General features: G+C 50.7%; 1 protein-coding gene and 1 long non-coding RNA gene across 4 annotated transcripts; one reads left to right on the top strand and one right to left on the bottom strand.

Annotated features, from left to right (window-relative positions):
- Window positions 1-10,041: 10,041 nt before the first annotated feature.
- LOC138844753 (uncharacterized) lies at window positions 10,042-12,970 on the bottom strand. The gene is made up of 3 exons (XR_011381077.1): window positions 12,833-12,970; window positions 12,613-12,675; window positions 10,042-12,508 (listed from the first exon to the last, which is right to left on the bottom strand). It is a non-coding gene; the product is annotated as an uncharacterized lncRNA (long non-coding RNA).
- On the top strand, window positions 12,496-27,072 carry BCL2A1 (BCL2 related protein A1). 3 transcript variants are annotated; one of them, XM_002722959.5, is made up of 3 exons: window positions 12,496-12,749; window positions 13,030-13,611; window positions 23,263-27,072. In XM_002722959.5, exons 2-3 carry the CDS (start codon window positions 13,120-13,122, stop codon window positions 23,368-23,370), a joined length of 600 nt encoding a protein of 199 aa, XP_002723005.4. In that variant the 5' UTR covers window positions 12,496-12,749; window positions 13,030-13,119; the 3' UTR covers window positions 23,371-27,072. The 3 variants fall into 3 exon arrangements, with proteins under 3 accessions (XP_002723005.4, XP_069910705.1, XP_069910704.1); XM_070054604.1 differs by lacking the exon at window positions 12,496-12,749 and having other exon boundaries at window positions 12,974-13,750; XM_070054603.1 differs by lacking the exon at window positions 12,496-12,749 and having other exon boundaries at window positions 13,009-13,611.
- Window positions 27,073-27,944: the final 872 nt, after the last annotated feature.

Raw genomic sequence — 27,944 nt, forward strand, 5'->3', positions numbered from 1 at the left:
TGCACAGGCTGTGGTCACAAGGGCACCAAGCCCCAAATATCTGACCTTGACCTTCGAAGGCCTTAGGACATCAATGCCTTCGGCAGGACAGAGGCTGATGTCCCCTGCCTGTCCGCAGGCCAGGGTCCTGTGCTGTGGAAAGATGGAATTAAAAGATGAGTTTCTTTTGGTCCAAAGAATTTTGAAATCCATGCATACCTCTTTCATAATATGCATTTGGACCAACTTTTTAAAAAGGTTTGTGTATTTATTTGGAAATCAAAGTTACAGAGAAAGAGAGAGAGAGAGAGAGAGAGAGAGAGAGAGAGAGAGAGAGATCTTCTATCCGCTGGTTCACGCCCCAGATGGCTGGGGCTGGGCCAATCCAAAGCCAGGAGCTTCTTCTAGGTCTCCCACACAGGTGCAGGGGCCCAAGGACATGGCCAGCTTCCACTGCTTTCCCAGGCCACAGCAGAGAGCTGGATCAGAAGTGGAGTACCCAGGACTTGAACCAGCGCCCATATGGGATGCCGGTGCTGCAGGCGGCAGCTTTGCCCACTATGCCACAGCGCCGGCCTCAAATTTATTTTTAATTCCATTTTCCCTGAACTTTTTGTAGTGGCCGCACACGTCCTTTAATGGTTTTGTTTTTAAATCCTCCAAATGCATCCACCTACTACTGCCCTTACTTAGTCCAGGTACAGGAGATGCAGCTGAGGCTGAGAGAGGTTAGGAAACAGCTCCTTCGTCCTGGAGTGTGAGTGGGGGGGGGGGGATGGGGCGGAGCTCTGCTCCCTCCACTCTGCAGCAGACTCTGGAACACCTGATGCAGGGGCCCCCCTGGCTGCCCCAGTCTGCATGGCTGCATGGGCAAGTGCTTCGGCTGCTGTGCCCAAGCCTGGCTTCTCCCCGCTGTGCCCTGCAGCCCATCTGTCACTCTCTGGTGACGAGAGCGATGAAGATTAGATGAAGGAGAAACCCACGCAGAGATCCAGAGATGATGGTTCCAGAAAGCTGGGCACCGTGCAGGCACCGTGAGCAGCAGGACCTGCGAGCAGTGCCCAGGGGACAGCAGGCAGCCTGATGTGGTTGGAGGAGGGTGAGCAAAACAGGCAGGGCGGGGGAAGAAAGTGGAGGGGCTCTGGGCCAAACAGCACGGGCACTGTTGGAGTCTGGATTCTTGGTCTGGTGTTAAAGGAAACCATAATAGGGTTTGAACAGGAGAACATCTCTCTCTCTCTCTCTCTCTCTCTCACACACACACACACACACACTTCAAAAATGACTGCAGGGCCAGCATTGTGGTGTAATGGGTTGCTACTTGCAACCAGTGTCCCATGTGCGTGCCGGTTCGAGTCCCGGCTGCTCCACTTCCGATCCAGCTCCCTGCTAACAGCCTGGGAAAGCAGCAGAAGATGGCTCAAGTGCTTGGGCTTCTGCACCCATGTGGGAGACCTGGGAGAGTGAACCAGCAGATGAAGATCTCTCTCTCTCTCTCTCTCTCTTTCTCTGTCTCCCCCTCTCTCTGTCACTCTGTATTTCAAATAAATAAATAAATAAAAGATTTTTAAAAAAGTTATACTTATTTGAAAGACAGAGAGGGAGATAGAGAAAGAAAAAGAGAGAAAAGAAAACGAGAAAGATCTTGTATCTGCTTGTTTACTCCTTCGATGGCTGCAATGGCCAGGGCTGAGCCAGGCTAAAGGCAGGAACCTGGGTCTCCTGTGTAGGTGCAGGGGCGCCCCTCTTTGAACGTTTAACTGCCCTTTTACTTGTGTGTGAGAGTGTGTGTGTGTGAGTGTATAAATATACACATTGTCACCCACTGAGAAACACACTGATACGCAATATCATCATTGTGCACACACCATGTAACATGCCTACAAAAACAGCTGGCTATAGCCAAGGCGCCAGTAGGTGATATATAACCTAGGGGACCACTGTCACATGTGCGGTCATTGACGGAAACGACATGATGTGGCACACACACTCACATTTGTTACTATGCACGACTTGACAGTACATGAAACGCACATGTGCATGTAAAATGTCTGTTTTTGAAACGTAAACTTCGGGGCGTCATAAATGGACTTGTTAAAGTCTCTCTGAGAAGTAGACTTCAGAGTCAGCCTTTGAAGTCGTGACATTGACATCTTGGGTTCTTAGGTGATTCCATCTGCCTGGCCGTCATCGGGTGTTTAATCCTTCGCTGGAGAGTTGGTCAGATTAGCTTCTGCCCCCGCCCCCCCACCCCCTTACAGCCAAGGCTGCTGACAGTGCAGCGACAGAAAAGTAATCAACAGCCAGGCTGCTCGCCAGAGCCAGACACTGGCTACGCTCTCGCTCTCGCTCCCAGGGTTGCGTGAAAACAAGACAATCCAGCCGGTCACGGTGATTGCTCCTGAGGTCGTTTCAGAGATGCCAAGAACGCACATTTTTCCCGTGGGAGTCGACTCATGGTGTTGCTCTTAATACATTTAAAGTAGCCGTGTGTGTGTGTGTGAGAGAGAGAGAGAGAGAGAGAGAGAGAGGAACTCAGCAAAATAAAACTACATCTTGACTTATTTTACAAGGTCAGAGAATCACCCGTCCAACCAGACACTGCTCCCTTGTTGCCGCCTCTCTTCCTTTCCTACTCTCTTCCTGAAGATTCGTCTTCGCTCCCGGGGTAACGTTCTTCATGCAGTCAAATGGCTATGACCTCGAGGCGTGCACTCAGAAGAGCTGGACGCAGGGACTGGGGCAGATGTGCATTAGCAGAATGTGTCACATGCATGTGACGGGATGTTGCTTATCAAGAGAGAGAGTACAATTCCGACACGTTCAGCCATGTGGGTGAACCTTGGAAACGTCACGCCAAGTAACATAACTGGGACGCCAAGGACGGATACTGTCTAATTCCACTCACATGAGACGCCCTGAGTGGTCAGATTCACAGAGACAGAAAGTTGAAGGGTGGTGGCGAGGGGTAACGGAGGAGGGTGGGGGTTGTGGCCTAATGGACACAGAATTTCAGCTTGGAATGACGGAGATGTCCTGGGTGTGGCTGGTGGTGATGGCTGTCCAATGGATCAAACACCATTGAACCATACACTACAAAAGTGGCTGAAATGGTAAATTTAATGTCTTATATATTTTAGCAAAAGCAAAGTCACCAAAGCAGACTGGTTATTCTTGTTGTATTAACAAAATTAAAATTCTTTGAGAGATTTATTTGTTTATTTATTTGAAAGGCAGAATTAGAGAGAGGCAGATGCAGGAGAGAGAGAGGTCTTCCATCCGCTGGTTCATTTCCCAAATGGCCTCAATGGCTGGAGCTGGGCTGATCTGAAGCCAGGAGCCAGGAGCTTCTTCCGGGTCTCCCACGTGGGTGCAGGGTCCCAAAAACTTGGGCCATCTTCCCCTGCTTTCCCAGGCTATAGCAGAGCTGGATTGGAAGAGGAGCAGCCGGGACTTGAACCAGCACCCATATGGGATGCCGGCACTGCAGGTGGCAGCTTTACCTGCTAAGCCAAAAGCGCCAGCCCCAAAATTCTCGAGAGAGGACTATAGTAGGGTCAGATACTCTTGGACCCATGAACTACTGTCCAATCGAGGTGGAGGGGTTTTGTAGGAAGCTTGTCACCCCCAGTTGGAACCCCATGATTGGCATTGGTGAGTGGAAAATTCCTCAGCGCACTGTTTCTAGAGGAAGGGAAGTGGGCAGGGCAGACAGTGAATCTGCACTATGAAAACCAGATAAGTAAAGATCCATTTTTTTCTTTAGTAAGGGAGGGACTACTTGGTAGCTGGTGTAATAGTTGTGAGTTATTTGGCAACTGTTCACTCCCTTCTCATGAGAAGATTGGCCATGTGGCTTGCTTTGTCAAAAACAGGTGTTGGCCGGTGCTGCGGCTCACTAGGCTAATCCTCCACCTTGCGGCGCTGGCACACCGGGTTCTAGTCCCGGTTGCCCCTCTTCCAGGCCAGCTCTCTGCTGTGGCCCGGGAGTGCAGTGGAGGATGGCCCAAGTGCTTGGGCCCTGCACCCCATGGGAGACCAGGAGAAGTACCTGGCTCCTGCCTTCGGATCAGTGCGGTGCGCCAGCCGCAGCAGCCATTGGAGGGTGAACCAATGGCAAAAGGAAGACCTTTCTCTCTGTCTCTCTCACTGTCCAACTCTGCCTGTCAAAAACAAACAAACAAACAAACAAACAAAAACAAAAAACACAGGTGTTAACAGATGGGACTCAGAGGCCTCAAATGAGCTTCTTCAGTTGAGCTCGCACTCTGATGCCTCTGTTGTTTCCATGAAAATAGTATATCTGACATGGGCCAGGTGTCTTGCAGTAATGACAGACACGGGGAGCAGAGCCGGCCATGGTGACCCGCAGCCCTGGAGCTTGGAGAAGAATTGCTCATCCATCTGAAAACTGGAGGGCTCAAGATTGAATGACTCTCAGGGGCTTACTGAGGCTGTATTGAATAGTCAGCTGGTCTTTATTCCATCTGGATAATTCATGTTTGTTAGAAGTCTGGGTGCCAAACATGTGTGCCATTCAGATGCCCGTCAGTGGGAGAGTGGATCAACAAGTTGTGGCGAGTCCACACAACAGAATGCATTAGTAGTGCAGAGAACCACTGTACTAAGATACTCAGGCACCTGCATGGATCTCAGAACCACCATACTAAGCAACAGAAGCTAGACGTGAGAGAGGGCCTACAGGCTGATTTCATTTACATGCAATTTTAGGAGAGGGAGAAACTACTCCAATGGGCAGACTGGTGGTCGCCTTTGTCTGGGGTTAGTAAGACATTGTAAAGGGGCGGGAGGCAGCACTTTGGGTGGTGGCTGTGTTTTATATCTTCATAGGGAAGTTTAAATGTGAAACTTACACTTACCAACACCCAACTCACGGAAGTGCAAATCTCTAAGTGGGTAGACTGCATTTTTGGAACTATCACCTCCATGAAGTTGATTTAAACAATAAAATGTTGGTTCAGATGCTGCGTGGGCTGCTCGCACGTCCCAGGACTGAGTTGGAGTCTTTGCCCGGCTCCTGACTCCATCTCCTGTTAGTCTGCACCCTGGGAGGCAGCAGGTGATGGCGCCAGTACCTGGGTCCCTGTCATCCACTTGGGAGACCTGGACGGCTCCTGGCTTCGGCCTGGCCCAGCCTCGGCTGGTTGTGGACGTTTGTGGAGTGACCCAGTGGACGAGAGAGCTCTGTCTTATCAATCTGCATTTCAAATAATAATTTAAAAAAATGGTTATTCCTGACTCTGGTTTCCCCAAGGAGCCAACTCATTAGGAAGAGGACTCATCACATGCCAAACACCCTTCCAAGAATGCACATGGAACCATGTTACCGCCCTGCTGAACACGTTCCAAGGGTGCCTCTTATTTTTCAGAGTCAACCCCAAATGCCTAACGCAGGACTCAAGGATGCTAGAATCCAGGTTTCGCTCACCTCTCACACCTTACCCGGCCCTGCAGCTCTGCAGGGTGTACCCCTGCATGCACTCCTGGGGGTCCTGACCAGTGTGGTGCCGTCTGCCTAGGGGCACGCTACTCATCCCATAGGAGCCCACCTGGATGTCAGCCCCCTTTGGGGCAGCCCTCTTGTTCTCCCCTGGCCTGAACGTTCCTGTCGCTTTGTGCTGTGGCACTCCAGATTCTGCAGTGGGATTTCCGGTGGTTTGTGTGACACTGCTGTGACACGGTGGGCTCTCAGTCTGTGAAATGCATCCCCTGTGTGTGTACCCTTAGAGCCCAGCTCAGAGCCTGGCATGTGACGGGTCCTCAGCAAAGCTGGCTGAGTGGTTGGCTGCGTGGGTGGCTGTCAGTTCTCGGGACTTTGCTCTTTGCTGTGCCCCGAGCCCTGAACTTCTCGCTGAGCAGTGCCCTGGAGGGGCCCTGGTTTCACTTGCTGTCATGGGGCACTTCTGCTTCTTTGGTTAGTGATGTTATCATCTGCTACCCCATTCAAGGCACTGGAAAGTCCAGGCCTTCTGCCCGGATCACGTAAAGGTTCTATTCAAATAGGCTTTCCTCTTGGACTTCCCCCGAGATGACATTTGGGGAGAGAAAAGGAAATCTTGCTTTTGCTTTGCTTAGCAGCACTTCACAGGAAAGCTCAAGTAGTTGCAGCCACAGGGGCAGCCCGGCCATGAAAATGGGCTGTTTGCGAAACGTGTGGCTGACATTACTGGCAGTGGCTGTGTAGCCCACGGTTAGCACCAGCCGTGTATGTGACAGCGCCGGCGTATAGCGCAGCATACGGTGTCCTTTCCCCAGGAGAGCTGCCGGTCGGGGGTCCAGCAAAGGGCAGGACACAGCCTGGGAGCGGCAGCCTAAGACGCACCATGGGACCTGCTGTCACTCAGCCAGCGGTCCCCTCCGCAGCACATCCCAGCTGGCTGGGGTGAATCGAGAAGGCTTGATCGGACTGGATCTGGAAGATGGAGATGTTTCGGAAACACAGGAAGGGAAGCCAAGTCATTTCAGTTAGAGACAGTGGAGGAACACACTGCCGGAGCTGGGGAAGAAGCCGGCGGCCTCAGGGCAGGCATCGCGGGGGAGCCCGGTGGGGTGGAGTGGGCTGGGAGGCTGAGAATGCGGGGTCCAGGCAGGAGTTGGTGGGGGAAGGAGTGTGGGCCACTAAAGTAAGACCCAGAGCGGGTAAGGCGACACGGCTGTGGTCACTGCCCCGGCACACAGGTGTGCAGGGAAGGCAGGGAAGGGCAGGTGAGTGGCATTAGCGGTGGTGCGCAGCTGCTCCGTGGGAGATGGGGTGCTCTGTGCTATCCCCTCCTGGCCTTCCTTCCTCTTCATCTCCATCGTGGCCTCCATAACCTGCGTGCAAGCCTTCTACCCCACCAGCCAGGCGTCCTGACACCTGTCTCCTTGCTCCCCGCTTCTCCCCTTCCTCGGGTCACAACCACTTGCCCTCTCCAGTACCCTCTTAAGCCTTGCTCCTCAACACCACAGTGGTGTTGGGTGAGGGGAGGAGTCCTTTCTGGTTGTGTTCACGGGACTTCCTGGAGATTAGTTTCCCAAGATAGGAGGCAAGCTTCCACTAGAAGCCCGGTCTCGTGGGGCCTCTGGCTTGTCCTGCCCAGGGTCTGGGGAGTTGATAAGTGGACTTTTCTTCTATTTTTTTTTTTTTTTTGACAGGCAGAGTTAGACAGTGAGAGAGAGAGAGACAGAGAGAAAGGTCTTCCTTCTGTTGGTTTACTCCCCAAATGGCTGCTATGGCTGGCTGCTGCGCCGATCCAAAGCAGGAGCCAGGTGCTTCCTCCTGGTCTCCTATGGGGTGCAGGGCCCAAGCACTTGGGCCATCCTCCACTGCACTCCTGGGCCACAGCAGAGAGCTGGCCTGGAAGAGGGGCAACCGGGACAGAATCCGGCACCCCGACCGGGACTAGAACCCCGGGGTGCCGGCGCCGCAAGGCAGAGGATTAGCCTAGTGAGCCGCGGCGCCGGCTATTGTGTTTTGTTTTTAAAAATTATTTATTTATTTATATTTGAAAGGCAGAGTAAGAGAGAGAGAGATGAGGACAAGAGCTCTACCATCTACTGGGTCTCTCACCACATGTCGGTGCGATAGCCAGGGTGGGGCCAGGCCGAAGCCAAGAGCCTGGAACTGCATCCAGTCTCCCATGTGAGTTGCGTGGACCCAAGCACTTGGGCCATCTTCTTCTGCCTTCCCAAGGGCATTAGCAGGGAGCTGGATCGGAAGCGGAACAGCCAGACTGGAAACAACGCTTCGATATGGGATGCTGGCATTGCAAGCGGTGGCTTAACCCACTGTGCCACAGCGCTGGCCACTTCTGTCGTGTTTTCTGATTGCAAAGGCTTGGACTCACAGAACTGAGGGAAATGATGGGGGTGGAGGGGCATGCAGGTGGCTTCTTGCGTATCCCCCCTCCCTGCTTTGGGTTATTTTGTGTCTCCATTGATGATCACTCTTCTCCATGGAAAGGAGGCCCAGGCCAGGGCCCTGGAACAGGCAAGTAGCTTTGCTAAGCTCAGTAGCTAAAGAGCAAACCAGGGCTGAGTGCTCCTCAAGCCCCATCCCCCGAAGCCACCGAAAGCCCAGAAAAGTTTAGGTTCCGCCTTTGGAGAAAAGGGAAGTGACCACCCCGCCGTCTCTCCCTCGGGTCACGCACCTCGTCCTGCAGCTTGCATTCGAGGGTCCCCACGTCCCCCCGGGTGGCTTCAGGTCCCTTCCCTCTTCTTCCCATTGAAACCTAGCTTGGGTCAGCCACTGCTTTCTGTTCTCCGGGCAGAACAGCACACAGCCCCACTGTTTGGGGCATTCCAGTTGGACGGCGTGGAACAGAGGCCACTCACTCCCGCGGAATCCTGCCATAAGTCAGGTTCATGAGCAAATCTTATGATTCTTGTTTAAGCACTGACTTGTTTGTTTGTTTTTAAAGATGTATTTTTTTTTAAATTTTTTTTTTGACAGGCAGAGTGGACAGTGAGAGAGATACAGAGAGAAAGGTCTTCCTTTGCCATTGGTTCACCCTCCAATGGCCACCGCAGCTGGCGCACCGCGCTGATCCGAAGGCAGGAGCCAGGTACTTATCCTGGTCTCCCATGGGGTGCAGGGCCCAAGCACTTGGGCCATCCTCCACTGCACTCCCGGGCCACAGCAGAGAGTTGGCCTGGAAGAGGGGCAACCGGGACAGAATCCGGCGCCCCGACCAGGACTAGAACCCGGTGTGCCAGTGCCGCAGGCAGAGGATTAGCCTAGTGAGCCACGGCGCAAGCTAAAGATGTATTTATTTATTTGAAAGGCAGAGTTACAGAGAGAGCGGGAGAGACTCAGGGGGACAGATCTTCCATCCGATGGTTCACCCCCCAGATGACTGCCAGGGTCAGTGCTAGGCTGGTCCGAAGCCAGGTGCCAGGAGCTTCTTCCGGGTCTCCCAGGTGAGTCACAGCACCCCAGAGACTTGGGCCATCCTCTGCTGCTTTTCCCAGGCCACAGCAGAGAGCTGGATCGGAAGTGGAGCAGCTGGGACTTGAATCTGCACTCAGACAGGATGCCGATGTCGCTCCCCCTCTTCGTGGAGGAACGACACTAAGCCCTGCCTAGGCTTCATATCCGAGTCACGGCACCATTATGTCGCTCCCCCTCTTCGTGGAGGAACGACACAGGACCCTGCACTGTTCTTTCGTCTGCTCGGCCCTCCCCGGGTTTGCTGCTGGTTCTTCCCGGGTTGGCTACTATCCCTTCCACCTCCGTGGAAGGGCAGTTCCCCCTGGCCGCATTCCCCACTTCCGCAGGGGAGCGGCACACCGCCGGTCGGCTCTCTCGGGGGCTGCACAGGCGTTCCTTCAGATGTTCCCCTTAGATGTTCCTGGTGCATGCCGTCTCTCTCCTCCTATATAGTCCTCTTCCACCAATCCTAACTCGGCTGCCCACACGCCGAGTATGCTGCTCTCCTCCAATCAGGAGCAAGTCCTACAGTTTATTGGTTGAACTGGAGGCAGCTGTGCAGAAGCTGTTTACTTCTCTCCCAGCGCCATATTGTGGGAGAGCAGATGCATAGAATAAGTCTTAATTCCAGTAACTCAGTCCAGTCCGGGCTGCTCCCCACAGATCCCCCTTTCTTTTTATTTTTTGGCGTTGATACGCGCCTGTCTTCGGTGTCCCGCGGCACACACTCTGCTCTACTTGCTAGAGTTGCCACAGGTTCTTACAAGTCCTATCAATCAGGCAAACCGAATCCGGGTCCTCTCTTCGCCATGTTGTGAGGAGGTTTTTAGGCGCTGATGTGTGCCTGTGTTCGGTGACCTGCAGCTCATACTTTGGTCGAGCCGCCTGCTGGCGCTTACCGCCTTAATCAGGCAGACCGAATCCAAGCCTCCTAATTGCTGTATTGTGGGGAGGCCTTACTGATGTTAATTCATACCTGTCTTCGGTGACCTGCGGCGCATAAGCTGCTAGCCGCCGCAGGTGCTCATCGCCTCACTAATCGGGCAGACCGAATCCAAGCCTTCTAATTGCAGTATTGTAGGGAGGCCTTTCTATTTCTCTATTTCTCTATCTCCGGGCATTCCTATTTCTCCCATTTTACTTCTGTCTGCCAACATTCCCATTTCTCTCATTTTACTTCTAAACTTCTGTTTCTCTTATCCCTGCGGCTTTCCGGCGCCCGCCCCGAGGCTGCTTCTCGGCGGCTTTCCGGCTCTGAGCCGCTTCAGCCCGCGCCTCTCTCATCTGCGCGGCTTCGCGGCTCTGCGCGGCTCGGCTTTGCGCGCACACTCCGCGGTCTCCGCGCTAGCCCTGCGTTCCCTACCTACTTGTGCCCCGCACGCTCTCTCTGCGCGCGGCAGCCTCCGCGAACCACACAGCGTCAGCTCACGTCTCCGCCACTAGCATTCAATCTAAGTTCCCCGGGCTAGCCTGGCGAATTCAACCCAGCTTACGTCTCCGCCCCACGGTTTGGCTTCCCGTCCTTTGCTCCCCGGGCTAATCAGACGGATCCCAACCAGGCTTACGTTTCCGCTTCTGGTTTTAACTTTTCGCCCCCTATTCCCGGGCTAACTTGAGAATCCCAAAGTGGCTTTCGTTTCCGCCTCGGCCTGCCCCCCGCGGCTTCAATTTCCCTAACATTTTTCTCTACCCGGTATGTTTCCCCAAGCTTTCCTCCAACAATATTCCTCCCTCATTTCTCCTGGCCTCTCCCCACAGTCCGTATCCGAGTCTGTTTGTTCTAGCTTTCACTTTCGCTTTCGACCTTAGAGATTTCTCCCAGCTTCCCCCCGTAGTCCGTAGTCCGTATCTGAGTCTATGCCTAGGCTTTCAATAGTTTCTTCCGGCACCTTTTTCGTCCGGCTTTTCCCTACGCTGTTTGCTAGTCTCTCTCTCTGGTATTTTCCACTTCTTCCCTCCTAGGTTTCCTATCCGAGTCACGGCACCATTATGTCGCTCCCCCTCTTCATGGAGGAACGACACTAAGCCCTGCCTAGGCTTCATATCCGAGTCACAGCACCATTATGTCGCTCCCCGTCTTCGTGGAGGCATCACAAGGTGGCGACTTTACCCCTTAGGTCACAATGCTGGCCCCTCGTTTGTTTTTAGGGGAGAGGGGTGGCGGTCAGTTACCACATGGGAGCCCATCCTTGGAGCCACAGTGGGTCCTTGCTGGCCTGTATCTGCAACCCTGGTGATTGCAGGCTCAGATTACAGTGGCACTGGGAAAGGGGTTCCCCACCTTCCCGTCTGCTTTGTGGCCAGCACTTTTCTCTGACCCGCACCTCCCTCTTCCCCAACCTAGCCCTTTTGAATTTTATACAAAGAAAGCATTTTCCTTCGGAGAGGACTTTGTCTTCCTCCCTCTTGTCTCTATTTGGAAGCAACTATGCGGAAGCCTCTTGAAATATTTCAAAGCGGCCCCAGGCATTCGGCCTAGGGGTTGAGACCCTGGCTGGGACGCAGCCTCCTGGAGCGCAGTGCCTGCTTCCAGAACCTGGCTCCACTCCCAGATCCAGTTTCCTGCTTACGTGCTCCCCGGGAGGTGGTGTCCTGGCTTAAGTGGCTGGCTTCTGTCACTCACAGGGGAGATCAGGATGGAGTGCCAGGCTCCTGCTCGGGGCCCTTGCTGGCATTTGGGGAGTGAACCAGCAGATGCGAAAACTCTCTCTCTCTCTCTCTCCCTCTCTCTCTCCCTCTCTCTCTCCCTCTCTCTCTCCCTCTCTCTCTGTGTCTCTATCTATACACACACATACACACACACACACACACACACATCTTCCCACTCCGAAATAAATCCACAAATAGATAAAAATTAAAATTCAATGAATGAATGAAGGGAAGTCGGGATAGTGAAACAATTTTAAAGCAGCTGATTTTGGACCCAGAGGATCAGGCATTACAGAGCCGTGCATGGAGGTGGATCCCGGGAGGACTTCCCCGGGGGAAGCCTGCAGGAGTGGCTCCTCCGTCCCCGGGTCAGTCCTGGAGTCCACAGAGCAAAGGCCGTGAAGGGACTTGCTAGACGGGCAAGAGGACTGCCGGGGAAAACCCCTGGGAGGGAAGGTGGGGAGGAGGCTGGAGAGGTGTCGGACTGCAACAGGGCTGACCCCTAGGGAGAGGAAGGCCGGAGGGTGGGCGGGGTGCACGATGGGCAGGGAGGGCAGGCTTCCCCAGAGCCAGCAGGGAAGCCTGAGCCTCAGCGACAGGCCAGGAGTGGGTGGGGGCACCCTGGTTAGGACTGGCGGGGCGGCCTGGGGGCAGGGTGGCCTCTGTGCAGTCCGGGATGCACTCGCAGCCTGGCAGCGAGGCCCGTGTCGCCTACTCTCCTGCAGGCTGGGAGGTGTGTTCCCATGGCGGCTGCAGTCCCACTGAGGAGCACCCTGGGCGGCACCTCTTCCCTCCTCCTGAGCCCTCTGGCGATAGCTCAGACACGCAAGTCCGAGGCGCGGCTGCTGGGGCGCTGCGGGTTAAGCCACCTCTTGGGATACCGCTTCCTGTATCAGAGTAACTGCATAGTTCCACATCTGCTTCTGCTGCGGCTCCCTGCTGATGCACACCCTGGGGGGCAGCAGGTGATGTCTCCAGCACTCGGGTCCCTGCCGCCCACGTGGGAGACCTGGCTGGAGCCCCCAGCTCCTGGCTCTGCCCCGGGCAGGTCTTACCTGTGTGGCAGGTGCCAGATCTTCATTTCCTTTCATGGCGGGACAGTGTACTTGTCCATTCACCTGTTGATGACAATTTGGGATGTTGCCAACTCAAAGGCAACATTGTGAATAACGCTGGATACTCAAGTCCAAGTGTAAGTATTTGCTGGAGGCCCTACTTCAGTTCTTTTGTGTCTATACTTACACATGGCATTGCTGGGGCTTTTGGTAACTGTACCTTTAGCTTTTTAAGGATCTTCCACGCTTTTTCCCAGGGGGGTTGTACTATCCTCCACTCCCACTAGCAGCGTGCAAAGATCTCAAGTTCTTTCTACCCTCGCATTTACCCCGGGGCGTCAGTCACAGGATAAGGAAGTTGCATACATCTGAGAAAATCTCCTCTTTCGAATTTCAACTTTCTCTTTTCGCGGACAGCCCACACGAACATGAGTAACAGGAAGGACGTGAAATTCCACCAACTTCCAGATACCGTCATGAGCCACTACCCTGTCAGCCTCTGTTTAAATGTTCGCCTCCCAGGGCTTCGGAAGCTTCCAGAAGAAGCAGTCACCGGCTCTGCTCTCCGAGCAGCAGAAGATGAGTGACTGCGAGTTTGGCTATGTGCACACACTGGCTCAGGACTATCTGCTGTACATCCTGAAGACGCCACAGCCTGGACTGGGACCGAGCAAAACGTCCAGGGTGCTGCAGAACGTCACCTTCTCCATCCAGCAAGAAGTGGAAGAGGCTCTGCAACCGTACCTGCACAATGTGCCTGTCGCGTCCGTCGAGACTGCCAGGACAATTTTCAACCAAGTGATGGAGAAAGAGTTTGAGGATGGTGTGATCAACTGGGGCAGGATTGTGACCATATTTGCATTCGAAGGGGTCCTGGCCAAGAAGCTCCTCCAGGAGCAGGCTGTTCCAGATGTGGACACGTTCAAGTCCATCCCTTATTTTGTGGCTGAGTTCATAACGAGGAGGATGGGAGAATGGATAAGGCAAAACGGAGGCTGGGTATGTGTGACGGAAAGCTTCGCTGTTGTCCTGTGCTATGAAATGGGTATTGGGAGCTGCCCTGCTCTTTCAAATAATACCACCACAAACCATCTGTCTACCTAAGGCTCTGCATTCCTTGGCTGATTTGCATTTAGAGGTATTTTTTTTCCTATTTTTTAAAATGGAAAGAAAAACCTCTCTGGCTGACTTCCAATGAGTCCTAGAACTTTATAGCGCCAAGATATTTGAGTTTTTAGTCTGTACAGTCTCGGTGACAGCAGTGAGGTCTGGGCACTGACACAGTGTCTTTCCAAGGCATCTTGACATTCTGCACCACAGACACTGTCACCCAGCACTTAGCTTTTGCTAGGTGGTCGTGATAGAGTTAGTACAGACGGAGCTGGTGTTAGGTTTAGGTACTTCTGAACTGAGAGAAGACAGGGGTAGAGTTTTGTAAGTTCATTGCCTACAAAGATAATTCTAAGTGATCTAATTCGACAAATGCTGGGCTGTTAAAACTTGTTGAAAACAAATAATAGACTGCATCACTGACAAGAACCTTTATTCAAGAAGTTTCCAGTAAAGTCTTTATAATTAGTGTCTCCAAAGCCGAGACTGTGTAAGGGCCTGTACTGGGACTCATTTTGGAAAGAAACCTTTCACAGCTGGATAGGTATGCTTTCTTTCGTGTCCCAGTAGACACAAAATATTTGTTTATTTTAAATCTTTATTTTAATATTAATATTTAATATTTTAATATTAAAATTAATATTTAATATTTTAAAGGATTATTTATTTCAAAGGCAAAGTGAGTGAGAGAGAGAAATTCACAAAGGAAGGGGGGGGAGAGAGAGAGGGAATCTTCCATCTCTGGTTCACTCCCCAAATGTTCACAATAGCCTGGGCTGGGCCAGGTCAAAGCCAGGAGCCCAGAACTCAATCCAGTCTCCCACAGGGGTAGCAGGGGCCCATGAATTGGGCTATCATCTACTGCCTCCCAGGTACATTAGCAGGAAGCCAGATTAGAAGTGGAGGATCTGGGGCTGGCACTGTGGCACAGTGGGTAAAGCTGCAGCCTGCAGTGCCGGCATCCATTATGGGCACCAGTTTGAGTCCCGGCTGCTCCACTTCCGGCAGCTCTCTGCTATGGCCTGGGAAAGCAGTAGATGGCCCAAGTGCTTGGGCCCTTGCACCCGTGTGGGAGACCTAGAGGAAGCTCCTGGCTCCTGGCTTCGGATAGGCACAGCTCCGGCTGTTGCGGCCAACTGGGGAGTGAACCAGTGGATGGAAGATGTCTCTCTTTCTCTCTCTCTCTCTCCCTCCCTCTCCTTCTCTCTCTATGTAACTCTGACTTTCAAATAAAATAAATAATTATTTAAAAAAATAAAAAAGAAGCGGAGGATCTGAGACTTGAACCAGCAATCTGACGTGGAATGCAGATGTCCCAAGTGGCAGCTTAATCTGCTGTGCCATGATGCTGTCCCTTGATATTTATTTCCTAAAAGCATTTGTGTCCCCATGGGTCTTCTTGCCAACCCCCAATCCTGGATTTACCTCTCCTGAGAGACAACCACTGTTATCAATTATCTTCCAAGCAAACTGCATTTACTGACTCTCTCTATAGAAATTATACAGAGCACTTGTTGGCAAAATTTTTTTCTCTATAAATAAAAATAGTACATATTACTTATTCTGCAAAATTTTTTTTCACTCGAGGGTATATAAAATTTGAGGGTACGTCAATAAATTCATGGAGAAGGGGGGTTAAAAAGCAGTTTACTCGGTGCAAAGATTTTGTGAAAGCCACGTGCAGTTTTTTCATCTCGTGACCTTTCTGGTGACCCCTTGGAGACGCGGGTTTCACCACTTACCTGCATCAGAATGAACTTCCTTGTGACTTCTATGTTGCACGACATTTCGGAGTTCCCATGTGGAGTTCAGAGTGCCCCGTATGTGAGTGCTAGGGAATCGCTGGCCATTCACGGCTGATGGACATCTAGGTTCTTTCCAGGCTTGCCCTCAGCAACAATGCTTCGTTGACTACTTTACCTGTCTCTCTCCCCTTGTGCGTGTGGGTGTTGCGTTAATGGAATTGCTAGGTCATGGTGTATGTACATTTTCTCGTCTACTGGACTGTTGCCCTGAGCAGAGTGTCTTGCCTGCAAAGTCTGTTTCATCGGCAGCTCGTCAGAATAGCCAGCGCTTCCGCCTCCCCAAGACGGTTAACATCTGGTTACATTTGGGTGGGGCGGGTGTTTGGCACAGTGGTTAAGATGCCACTTGGACACCTGAATCCCATATTGGAGCGCCTGGGTTCAGTTCAAGGCCTGGCTTTGCTCCCTATTCCAGCTTCCTACCAGTGTGCACCCTGGGAGGCCGCAGGTGATGGTTCAAGCGGTTGGGGCCCTGCCACCCGTGTGGAAGACCTGGATTGAGTTTCTGGCTCCTGTTTTCAGCTGCTGTGGGTATTTGGGGAATAAACCAGTGGATGAGAGATCTCTGCTTCTCTCTCTTTATGCCTTTCAAATAATACATAAATAAGTAAAAAAAATTTAAAATATTTAGTTCATCTTGTTTTAATTCCTGTTTCCTTGATTACTAGTAAGGTTAACCAGCTTGTCATGTTTCCTCGCCATTTGATATTCTTATTCCGGCTGTTGCCTGTCAGTCTTTTGCTCATTTTCTTACTAAATTGTATTTTCTTAGTGATTTATAGGGAATTTCTGAATATTCTGGATACAGATCATTTTTATGTATGCGGCAGGTATATTCTAATTTGCAAATTACCTTTTAAAGCTACAGCTGTCTTCAGTCATGTAAACGTTTAAAAGTTTGATGCAATCACATTTATTAATCTTTCCCTTGATGCCTTTGCCGTATGTCTAAGGCCTTCCTGTTAGGCCTGACTGCAATCACTCCCCTTTCCCGGTCACTTTCTTCTTCCTGAACTCTTAGCTCTGACTTGGGGCGGGGGCGGGGGCGGGGAAAGCTTGTGAGGAGTTTGGCTCTGTTTTCTTCCGGTTGGTGGCGGGAAAGCTATGCTGAAGGGCGGATGGAAAGTTCAGCTGCACCGTGTAGGTTTCCAGTGACGGCAAAAATTCTCCAGCACAGAGGCCCACGGAAGAGCCTGGGGGAAAACCCCAGTTTGCAAGGTCTATGGGCTTGGTCTGCCTCCCCGGTGCCTTGGAACACGGGTGCTGCCAATTATAACTCATTCACAAGAAGTGTTGTGAGCTTCTGGGACTGCTAAGTCATGAGGGAGGGGTGTAACAGTGCGGTGGAGAATTCCTGGAAGTGGGCTCGTCTCGTGGAGATGGCTCAGGAGCATGTGTGAGCATGGAGTACGGCAGGACGCACTTCCCAGGGGAACACTCTCGGATGTCATGTCTAAGCAATCTCGTTGCGCCATCTGTGGCTCACAGGAGACGCTGATCGTGTTGATGACAGCGTGCTGGCCTGGCAACCTGACAGCTGCTTTTCATGATGACTTTGACAGATCTGCACAAGAGTGTGTTTCCGGGGGGGAGGGGAGGGGATGCACCATCACCTGCCCAGGCCGGGAGAATCAGGAGGCCCACAAGAAGAGGGGCAGAGTGGAAGGGGCCTTTCACGGTTTTATCCAGACACGAGCGCTAACTTCTCATGTTCTACTCTTCTGAGAAAACTCAAGAAATCAGTGATCATGAAAGACTTTATGGAAAGTTTCTGATCAGTAATGTAGGATGGGGGTTGGGCTGGCCAGTAAGATGCTGGTCAGGATGCCCTTGTCCCAGATCGCAGGACCTGTCCTGACTCCAGCTTCCTGCTAATGCAGACCCTGGGAGGCAGCCAGGCTCAAGTACTTGGGTCTCTGCCACCATGTGGGAGACCTGGATTACTTACAGCTCCTGATTTCAGCCGGGGGCCAGCCCCACTGTTGTAGGCTTTTGGGGAAGTAAGCGAGCAAATGGGAACTGTCTGTCTGTGTCTGTTTCTGTCTCTGTCTCAAAAAAAAAAAAAAAAAAAAAAAAAAAAAAGGAAGGTGGTGTGTGAGCACTCAGCCAGACAGACCTGAGTTCCTCCAGTGTGTACCACCTGTGTGACTTGAAGAAATTGGCTGCCTTCTCCAAGCCTTGTTTTCTTATCTGTAAAACCAGCAGAGGATTGCAACTTACCTCCTGGGACCGGCACAGGAATCTAATCAGTTAATAGATATAAAGCCCCCAGGTCAGTTCTTGCAATTGAGCACACAATACAGGTCTGGGGTTATTGTTCCTATTAGTGGGTGTATGGCCTAGCTTCCCCTGAGAGGTTCTGATTAAAGGTGGCCAACTGCAGTTAGTTATTAGTCATCGCGAATGGTGTATCAATAATGGCACTCACTCCTAATCTCATACCGTATTCTCTCTCTCATTTTTGCCTCCTTCTTTCCTTCCCTCCTTCCTTTTGCAGCTTCTCATTTTTTTTCCTTCCTCTCCCATATTTACTATCATTTATCCCTGTCCCCTCTGTCAGTTGGAAGTGCTGAAATCGGTGAAGGTGCAGTTTCCATACGTTTCTCACTGGAGAGCTAGGGTGTTTATTTTGGTTTTGGGCGCCTTTAGCATGCACAAGGAAAGACTGGTTCCTAGAAGCTTCGGGAATGTGCTTGAGACGAAACCTGCTGCAGCCCTCGGGATTGTCCTCTCTCGAGTCCGGTGGCTTTCCTGTGCTAGTGGAGTGGAAAGAACAGGTGGCCCTTTGCCGCAGGCAAGAGACACCACGTCAACTCAGTACATCCTGTGCCCCTCAGACTTAGCACAGAGCCTGTGGCACAGAAGGTCCTCGACCCATATTTGTGAATGGAACAATTGAATGAATTAACACTAAGCCTGGAGGTTTGAATCCTGCTCCTCCATTCGTGAGAGGTGCAGCCTTGGATAAGTCGCTGAAGTACCCTGACATTCAGATTCCTGCTATATAATGTGTAGAACAAGATGATGTGATACAATATGATAATATATATTATATACAGAATATATAACGATGACCACAGTAGCTCCCTTATGAGGATTAAAAGAGTTTTTTAAAATTAATTTATTTATTTGAAAGGCAGACTTATGGAGACAGAGACAAAGACAGAGAGAGAGAGAGAGAGAGAGAGAGAGAGACAGATCTTCCATCCACTGGCTCACTCCCCCAGATGGCCATAATAGCCAATATTGGGCCAGGCAGAAGACAGGAACCTGGAACTCCATCTCAGTTTCCCACGTAAGTGCAGGGGCCCACGTACATGGCCATCTTCTGCTGCTTTCCCAGGTGCATTATCAGGGAGCTGGACTGAAGTGGAACAGCTGGGACTCGAATCAGCCTATGGGATGCCAGCATTGCAGGTGGCGGCTTAACCTGTTGAGCCACACGCTGGCCCCTAGAAGGCATTTTTGTAGAAGTGCTTTGTAAACTGTCAAATGCTATTCAACTGTGAGGGTTATATGGGGGAATTCTAAGAGATTTAAATATATAGTTCTTAAAAAACTATTCTAATTCCCCAAGAAAGCCCCCTTTGAAAGTAAGAGAGTACAGTCAGAGTTGGTGCTTTCCCAGTAGCCCACATGTTCAAAGCCTTTCTCCTTCTTGGTCTAATCTATTTGAGGCCACATAACCAGGTGCAGAGACCTTCAGTTTGTGAACTGTGTGTTTGGTTTGTTCATGTAGCAGTGAGGAACCCAATCTTAAGTGTTGGTTCAGGCCTTTGACTAAATACGCTTATTTATTTATCTAAGTCCATTCAATAAGTCTTCTTATAGTCATTTTGTGTTTTAGCCTAGATTTTGAAATCGTTTACTGAAAAGCAAAGTGAAACCTATTTCAAGCAATGCAGAAATGCAGGCCCTGACAGAGGTGTTAGACAAAGCCCCTTGCCCCTGGGAGTCCTCCCGGAAAGTTCTCCAGCCGTGAGCCCCAGCCCCGACTCCTCGCCCTCGGGCCCACGTGCAGTGCGTCAGCTCGTCCGGCTGGCCGCACCTGTGACATGCAGTCTGTCCAGTGCCTCAGGGCCCCCCTCTCTCACCTGACTCCATCCGTAGCCTCTTAGCAGCCTCCCTGCTTCCAGCCTTCACCTGCTATGTCTGTCCTCCTCCATGGAACAGCAGGCGTGGTATTTATCATACACTTACTTACTTATTTAAAAACTTTAATTATATCGATTTATTTGAAAGGCAGAGAGGGAGATCTTCCATTCACTGGTTTACTCCCCAAACACCCGCAAAAACTCAGAATGGTCAGGGTGGTTGCTCGGAGCCGGGAGACTGAGCTAGGTCTCCCATGTGGGTGGCAGGGCTCACGTGCTTGGGTTCTTAGCAGGAGGCTGTGATTCGGAGTGGAGTTGAGACTCGAACCCAGGCACTCCCACATGGGATGCAGGATTCTCAACAGCGTCTCAGCCATGCACAAACACCCCCAGAGTGACAGTTTAATAATTTGAATTAGATCCTGTCCAAGATCAGAGCCGGCGCTGTGGCTCACTAGGCTAATCCTCCGCCTTGCGGCTCCGGCACACCGGGTTCTAGTCCCGGTCGGGGCGCCGGATTCTGTCCCGGTTGCCCCTCTTCCAGGCCAGCTCTCTGCTGTGGCCAGGGAGTGCAGTGGAGGATGGCCCAAGTGCTTGGGCCCTGCACCCCATGGGAGACCAGGAGAAGCACCTGGCTCCTGGCTTCGGATCAGCGCGGTGCGCCGGCCGCAGTGGCCATTGGAGGGTGAACCAACAGCAAAGGAAGACCTTTCTCTCTGTCTCTCTCTCTCACTGTCTACTCTGTCTGTCAAAAAAAAAAAAAAAAAAAAAAAAAAAATCCTGTCCAAGATCAAAGCCCTTCTCTCTGGTGACAAGAAGGCAAAGTCCTGACTGCTGGACTCTGGTCTCTAACGACCTCTCACGCACCACGCCCTCGGGGCATCTGCGCTGGCTCGGGCAGGTCAGGTCTCTGTGGTCCTCGGAGGAGTCCTCCTGGAGCCCCCTTGACAGGCCCACCGCCCCCCTGTCCCCGTACCCCGCCGTGTGTCCTTCATAACAGTTGGCACAGCTGACGTCACGCCGTGTGCTTTCTGGCCTCTTTGTTTATTGAGGGTTGCAGCGATGAGGACGGGAGCTTAGTGAGGGCAGGGATGCTGCGTGGCTCACCCCTGTCTCCCCTGCCTCAGGTGGGACCTGGCAGGTGGCCAGTGCCCACTATTTCCTGAATGGGTAGTGAACGCTCCGTAGAGAAGGGGACAGGAGATCACGGCTTTGCCTACATTGTCAAAAAAAAAAAAAAAAAAAAAAAATCCCGAGGTCTGGTTTTCTTGGGGTTAGTGACACAATACATGTGCTGGTCCAGTTTCTGCTGCTCTAACAGAAGCCCTGGGAAGGAGGGGTGGGGGGGATTGAGAGAGAGAGAGGAAAGGGGCTCAGCTTCTTTCTTTAATAACTAACCCGCTCACACTAACAGTCTTATCCACTTCTGGGGGCAGTGCCCACTGTGGCCTGATTACCTCTTTTTTTTTTTTTTTTTTTGACAGGCAGAGTGGACAGTGAGAGAGACAGAGAGAAAGGTCTTCCTTTGCCGTTGGTTCACCCTCCAATGGCTCCTTCAGATCAGCCGGCGCACCGCGCTGATCAGATGGCAGGAGCCAGGTGCTTCTCCTGGTCTCCTGTGGGGTGCAGGGCCCAAGCACTTGGGCCATCCTCCACTGCACTCCCTGGCCACAGCAGAGAGCTGGCCTGGAAGAGGGGCAACCGGGACAGAATCCGGCACCCCAGCCAGGACTAGAACCCGGTGTACGGGTGCTGCAAGGCGGAGGATTAGCCTAGTGAGCCGCGGCACCGGCCCTGATTACCTCTTAATACCTTCATGAGGGCAATTCAAGTTCAACAGGAGCGTTGGAGGGGACACCTGTCCACAGCAGTGCCGTAAAGCCACCTGAGCCTTAGCTTTCTTGAAACCAAGGTGGCTGAAGTTAATGCACTGTCACCCTTCCCAGAAAGAATCACACCTGGGCATACCTTCTTTCCTGCTGCATGCCTGAAGGCACCCTGCATTCTTACTTGTATGTCTATTTTATATCTATTACCTTTATTTGCATACATACACAGAATATCATTAAAGGAAAATTTTAAATTAAACAATTTTATTTGAGGGGTCGGCTGTGGCGTAGTGGGTAAAGCCACCACCTGCAGTGCTGGCATCCCATATGGGCGCTGCTTTGAGACCCAGCTATCCCACTTCCGATCCAGCTCTCTGCTATGGCCTGGGAAAGCAGTAGAAGATGGCCCAAATGCTTGGACCCCTGCACCCACGGGGGAGACTGGGAAGAAGCTCCTGGCTGCTGGCTTCAGATCGGCATGGCTCCGGCTGTCGCGGCCAACTGGGGAGTGAACCAGTGGATGGAAGACCTCTCTCTCTCTGCCTCTCCTTCTCTATGTAACTCTGACTTTCAAGTAAATAAATTAAAAAAATTTTATTTGAAAACCAGAAATAGAGATAGAAGAGAGAGAGAGAGAGAGAGACATCTTCCATTTACTGGTTCCCTCCCCAATGCCCACACCAGCCAAGGATAAGGCCAGGCTGAAGCCAGGAGCCTGGAACTCCATCCAGGTCTCCCACATGGTGGCACTCGGGCCCTCTTCTGCTGCTTTCCCAGGTGCATTAGCAGGGAGCTGGATCAGAAGCAGAGCAGCCAGGACTCTAACTGGCACTCGTACAGGATGCTGGCACTGCAGATGGTTCCTTAACCTGCTGCTCCATAACACCGGTCCCTATTTCTTTTTACATTTTAAAATATGGCTGCAAAAATATGAAAGTTATACACATGGCTCACACCTCTCTCAGTTAGTGCTGCTGTAGAGGACACCAGACCTGGAAGCAGGGCACAAAAATGAGGGTGAACAGAGTACAAGGAGTAAAAGAACAGAGCGGGTTATTTGCAGTATATATTTTTATGTATATGGAAGGCAGAGAGAGAGAATCTTCTACCTGCTGGTTCACTCCTCAAATGCTTCTAACAGCCAAGGCTGGACCAACCTGAAGCCAGGGGCCAGGTACTTCATTCTGGTCTCCCAAGTGGGTGGCTTGAACCCAGGTGCTTGAGCCATCATCTGTTGTCTTCCACAGGGCACATTAGCAGGAAGCTGAAACCAGAGGTGGAGCTGGGACTCGAACCCATGCACTCTGATATGGAATGTAGTCACCCTAAGTGGCATCTTAAACCCTGTGCCAAACACTTGCCCTATTTACATCATTTAAAATGAAGGTTCTTGGCCGGCGCCGTGGCTCAATAGGGTAATCCTCCACCTAGTGGCGCCGGCACACCGGGTTCTAGTCCCGGTCGGGGCGCCGGATTCTGTCCCGGTTGCCCCTCTTCCAGGCCAGCTCTCTGCTGTGGCCCGGGAATGCAGTGGAGGATGGCCCAAGTACTTGGGCCCTGTACCCCATGGGAGACCAGGAGAAGCACCTGGCTCCTGGCTTCGGATCAGTGCGGTACACCGGCTGCAGCGCACCGGCTGCGGTGGCCATTGGAGGGTGAACCAACGGTAAAAGGGAGACCTTTCTCTCTGTCTCTCTCTCACTGTCCACTCTGCCTGTCAAAAAAAAAAAAAAAAATGAAGGTTCTTTGCTTTTTATGCTGGCACATGTAATCTCCACTCATTCTAAAGCTGTTACATTTGCTCTCTTCCAGGAAAATGGATTTGTAAAGAAGTTTGAACATAATTCTGGTTGGAAGATTTTTCTGGAAGTTGCAAAACAGATCTGTGTGATACTGTCGTTGCTGAAGAAGTACTGCTGACCCAAAGGGACACTCCGTGTTTTAACACCTGCCCGATTTCTCGGACCCTTATGAGAACTCTTGCGGAGCTGGCACTGTGGTGCAGAGGGTTAAGCCTCCACCTGCAGTGCCAGCATCCTGTATGGGCACTGGTTTGAGTCCCTGCTGCTCCACTTCGAATCCAGCTCCCTGCTAATGGCCTGGGATAAGCAGTGGAGGATGGCCCAAGTGTTTGGATCCCTGCACCCATGAGGGAGACCAGGATGACCCAACTGGCTCCTGGCTTTGGTCTGGCCCAGCCCCAGCCATTGTGGCCATTTTGGGAGTGAACAAGCAGATGGAAAATCTCTCTCTCTTTCTCCGTTTCTCTATGTATCTCTGCCTTTCAAATAAATAAATAAATATTTGAAAAAAGGAAAAAAAAAAAAGAAAAAAAAGACCTTTTGCTGACACAAACTCTACACAAACAACTTTGATGGTGCAACTTGAAGCTGCACCAATTTGTCTTTACGCATAATTTACATCTTAGTTTTCTGGGTCTGCCTAGAAAGTGCAGAGCTCAATACAGGAAACAGGTACTGAGCTAGAGAGTGATAACCAGGAAGGCAGAGTCTGGAGGGGATGCCCGTGTCCCCAGAGTCATTCCCCGTGCCACTAGGCTTAGGCTGCACAGTGGGTAAGAGCCACTCCCCCTCCTCCTGGCCTCGTGTGTTCTCGGTCCCCGGTGCTCCTGGGTGCTTAGAGGTTTCCACTGATGCCCTGCCCTCTGCCAGCCTTCACTCTCAGGTCCACCATTTGGATTTGTTGGATATGGCAACTAGATGTGCAGCCCTGGAGCTCAGAAAATGATCCCCCAAAGTGAAGACCGCAGAAGCGAAGCTTCTCCCTGATCCTCTCCTGCCCTCTTGTCTTCCACCCTCATTTCCCCCCAAGACAAGCCACAGAAATTAGAATTCTTCGCCAAGGTGAGTCACCGAAATCAACATCTGGGCTGGGCATTTGGCAGAATGGTCAAGATCTTGCTTGGGACACCTGCCTCCCGAATCAGGGTGCCTGGCTCAAGTCTCTGCTCTGCTTCCTCTCCAGATTCCTGCAGATGCACACCTTGGGAGGCAGCAGGTGATGGCTCAAGTGGTTGGGTGCCTGCCACCCACATAGGGGACCTGGACTGAGTTCTGGGCTCCCAGCTTTGTCCTGGCCTAGCCTTGGCTGATCTGGTCATTTGGGAAGTGAACCAGTAGATGGGAATCCTCTCTGCCTTCCAAATAAAATGAAACCAAATAAATAAAAAATGTAAAAAAGAGGCCAGAACATCTTTTCCCCAAGGTAGTCATAAAACCTGAAAATATTACTCTACTTCCCCTGATCTGTGTAAGAGCTGAATGTAAAGAAACTACTTTTTTTTTTTAAGATTTATTTTTTATTTCACAAGCAGAACTACAGACAGAGAGAGGGAAAGACAAAGAGGTAGGTCTTCTGTCTGCTAGTTCGTTCCCCCAGATGGCCGTAACGGCTGGAGCTGGGCCGATTGGGAGCCAAGAGCTTCTGCTGAGTCTCCCACGGGGGTGCGCTTGGGATATCTTCCGCTGTCTTTCCAGCCACACTAGCAGGGAGCTAGATTGGAAGAGCAGCAGCCAGGACAGGAACCGGGGCCCATATGGGATGTTGGTACCGCAGGCGGGGGCTTAACCTAATGTCACAGCGCCAGCCCCTGACTACTTTGCTTGTAAGCCACAGGGCTCCCCTTCCAGAAGGGGCCTTGCCCATGCGCAGGAGGAAGCAAAGCTATACGAGAGTCACGAAGGATCTGAACAGACCAGAATTACTGGGCTGCCGCCTCCCTCAGTCTGTCAGTGTGAGATTACACTCTCTGTTCAATCAGACTGCTTCATGGAGCATGCGCAGCAAGGTGATGTTCACCCCGGTCTCTGGGTCCTCACTCTGAAGGCTGTCCTGTCATCGTAAGGCTACGACCCGACACGCCTGTTATGCGTTTCCCTCGTTAGCCTGTCTTTCGAGATAGGGATGGCAGTCATGCTCCTCCAACATGAAAGGGCTCGCTGTCTTTTTCTTTTTCTTTTCTTTTTTTTTTTTTAAAACTTTTATTTAATGAATATAAATTTCCAAAGTACGACTTATGGATTACAATGGCTTCCCCCGATACCGTCCCTCCCACTCACAACCCTCCCCTTTCCCACTCCCTCTCCCCTTCCATTCACATCAAGATTCATTTTCGATTATCTTAATATACAGAAGATCAGCTTAGTATACATTAAGTATGGATTTCAACAGTTTGCTCCCACACAGAAACATAAAGTGAAAAATAATAGATGATTTTTTTTAAATGATGATGAAATCAGAGCAGACCTATTGTCATGTTTAATCCCAGTGAGAGTCAAGTTGGGAATTGATAATTTCTTTTTTTTTTTTTTTTTTACAGAGGATCAGTTTAGTATGCATTAAGTAAGGATTTCAACAGTTTGTACCCCCATAGAAACACAAAGTGAAATATATTGTTTGAGTACTCGTTATAGCATTAAATCTCAATGCACAGCACATTAAGGACAGAGATCCTACATGAGGAGTAAGTGCACAGTGACTCCTGTTGTTGACTTTACCAATTGACACTCCTGTCTATGGCATCAGTAATCTCCCCATGCTCTAGTCATGAGTTTCCAAGGCTATGGAAGCCCTCTGAGTTCTCCGACTCTTATCTTGTTTAGACAAGGTCATAGTCAAAGTGGAGGTTCTCTCCTCCCTTCAGAGAAAGGTACCTCCTTCTTTGATGACCTGTTCTTTCCACTGGGATCTCACTCACAGAGATCTTTTGCCAGAGTGTCTTGGCTTTCCATGCCTGAAATACTCTCATGGGCTTTTCAGCCAGATCCGAATGCCTTTAGGGCTGATTCTGAGGCCAGAGTGCTATTTAGGACATCTGCCATTCTATGAGTCTGCTGAGTATCTCACTTCCCATGTTGGATCACTCTCCCCTTTATTTACTCCATCGGTTAGCGTTAGCAGGTACTAGACTTGTCTATGTGCTCCCTTTGACTCCCAGTCCCTCCACCATGACCAACTGTGAACTGAAATTGATCACCTGGAACAGTGAGATGGCATTGGTACATGCCACCTCGATGGGATTGAATTGGAATCCCCTGGTATGCTTCCAACTCCAACACTTGGGGCAAGTCAGCCTGAGCATGTCCCAAATTATACATCTCTTCCCTCTCCCATTCCCACTCCCATGTTCAACAGGGATCATATTTCAGTTAATTTTCAACACTTAAGAATAACTGTGCATCAATTACAGAACTAAATCAGTCATATTAAGTAGAACAGATTAAAAAAACTACTAAGAGGGATAATGTATTAAGTTGTTCATTAACAGTCAGGGCTATGCTGATCAAGCCACCGTTTCCCATAGTGTCCACCTCACTCCAACAGGTTTCCCTCTTGGTGTCCAGTCAGTCGTCACCAATCAGGGAGAACATATGGTATTTGTCCCTTTGGGACTGGCTTATTTCACTCAGCATGATGTGTTCCAGATTCCTCCATTTTGTTGCAAATGACTGGATTTCGTTGTTTCTTACTGCGGTATAGTATTCTAAAGAGTACATATCCCATAATTTCTTTATCCAGTCTATCGTTGATGGGCATTTAGGTCGGTTCCAGGTCTTAGCTATTGTGAATTGAGCTGCAATAAACATTAGGGTGCAGACCGCTTTTTTGTTTGCCAATTTAAATTCCTTTGGGTAAATTCCAAGGAGTGGGATGGCTGGGTCGAACGGTAGGGTTATCTTCAGGTTTCTGAGGAATCTCCAGACTGACTTCCATAGTGGCTTGACCAGTTTGCATTCCCACCAACAGTGGGTTAGTGTCCCTTTTTCCCCACATCCTCGCCAGCATCTGTTGTTGGTAGATTTCTGCATGTGAGCCATTCTAACCGGGGTGAGGTGAAACCTCATTGTGGTTTTGATTTGCATTTCCCTGATTGCTAATGACCTTGAACATTTTTTCATGTGCCTGTTGGCCATTTGGATTTCCTCTTTTGAAAAATGTCTATTGAGGTCCTTGGCCCATCTCTTAAGTGGGTTGTTGGTTTTGTTTTTGTGGAGTTTCTTGATCTCTTTGTAGATTCTGGTTATTAACCCTTTATCTGTTGCATAGTTTGCAAATATTTTTTCCCATTCTGTCGGTTGTCTCTTCATTCTCCTGACTGTTTCTTTTGCAGTACAGAAACTTCTCAATTTGATGCAATCCCAATAGTTGATTTTGGCTTTGACTGCCTGTGCCTCCCGGGTCTTTTCCAGAAATTCTTTGCCTGTGCCAATATCTTGAAGGGTTTCTCCAATGTTCTCTAGTAACTTGATGGTGTCAGGTCGTAGATTTAGGTCTTTAATCCATGTTGAGTGGATTTTTGTGTAAGGTGTAAGGTAGGGGTCTTGCTTCATGATTCTGCACGTGGAAATCCAATTTTCCCAGCACCATTTATTGAATAGACTGTCCTTGCTCCAGGAATTGGTTTTAGATCCTTGATCAAATATAAGTTGGCTGTAGATGTTTGGATTGATTTCTGGTGTTTCAATTCTGTTCCA

This window comes from Oryctolagus cuniculus, chromosome 12, assembly GCF_964237555.1.
Source record: "Oryctolagus cuniculus chromosome 12, mOryCun1.1, whole genome shotgun sequence".
In the NCBI taxonomy this organism is placed as follows: Eukaryota; Metazoa; Chordata; class Mammalia; order Lagomorpha; family Leporidae; genus Oryctolagus; species Oryctolagus cuniculus.

Excerpts from the sequence above, each read along its gene's own strand:
- BCL2A1 (XM_002722959.5), top strand. The coding sequence starts at position 13,120 with ATGTTCGCCTCCCAGGGCTTCGGAAGCTTCCAGAAGAAGCAGTCACCG. Across the intron at positions 13,612-23,262 it reads TAAGGCAAAACGGAGGCTGG|GAAAATGGATTTGTAAAGAA; the intron begins GTATGTGTGACG and ends GCTCTCTTCCAG.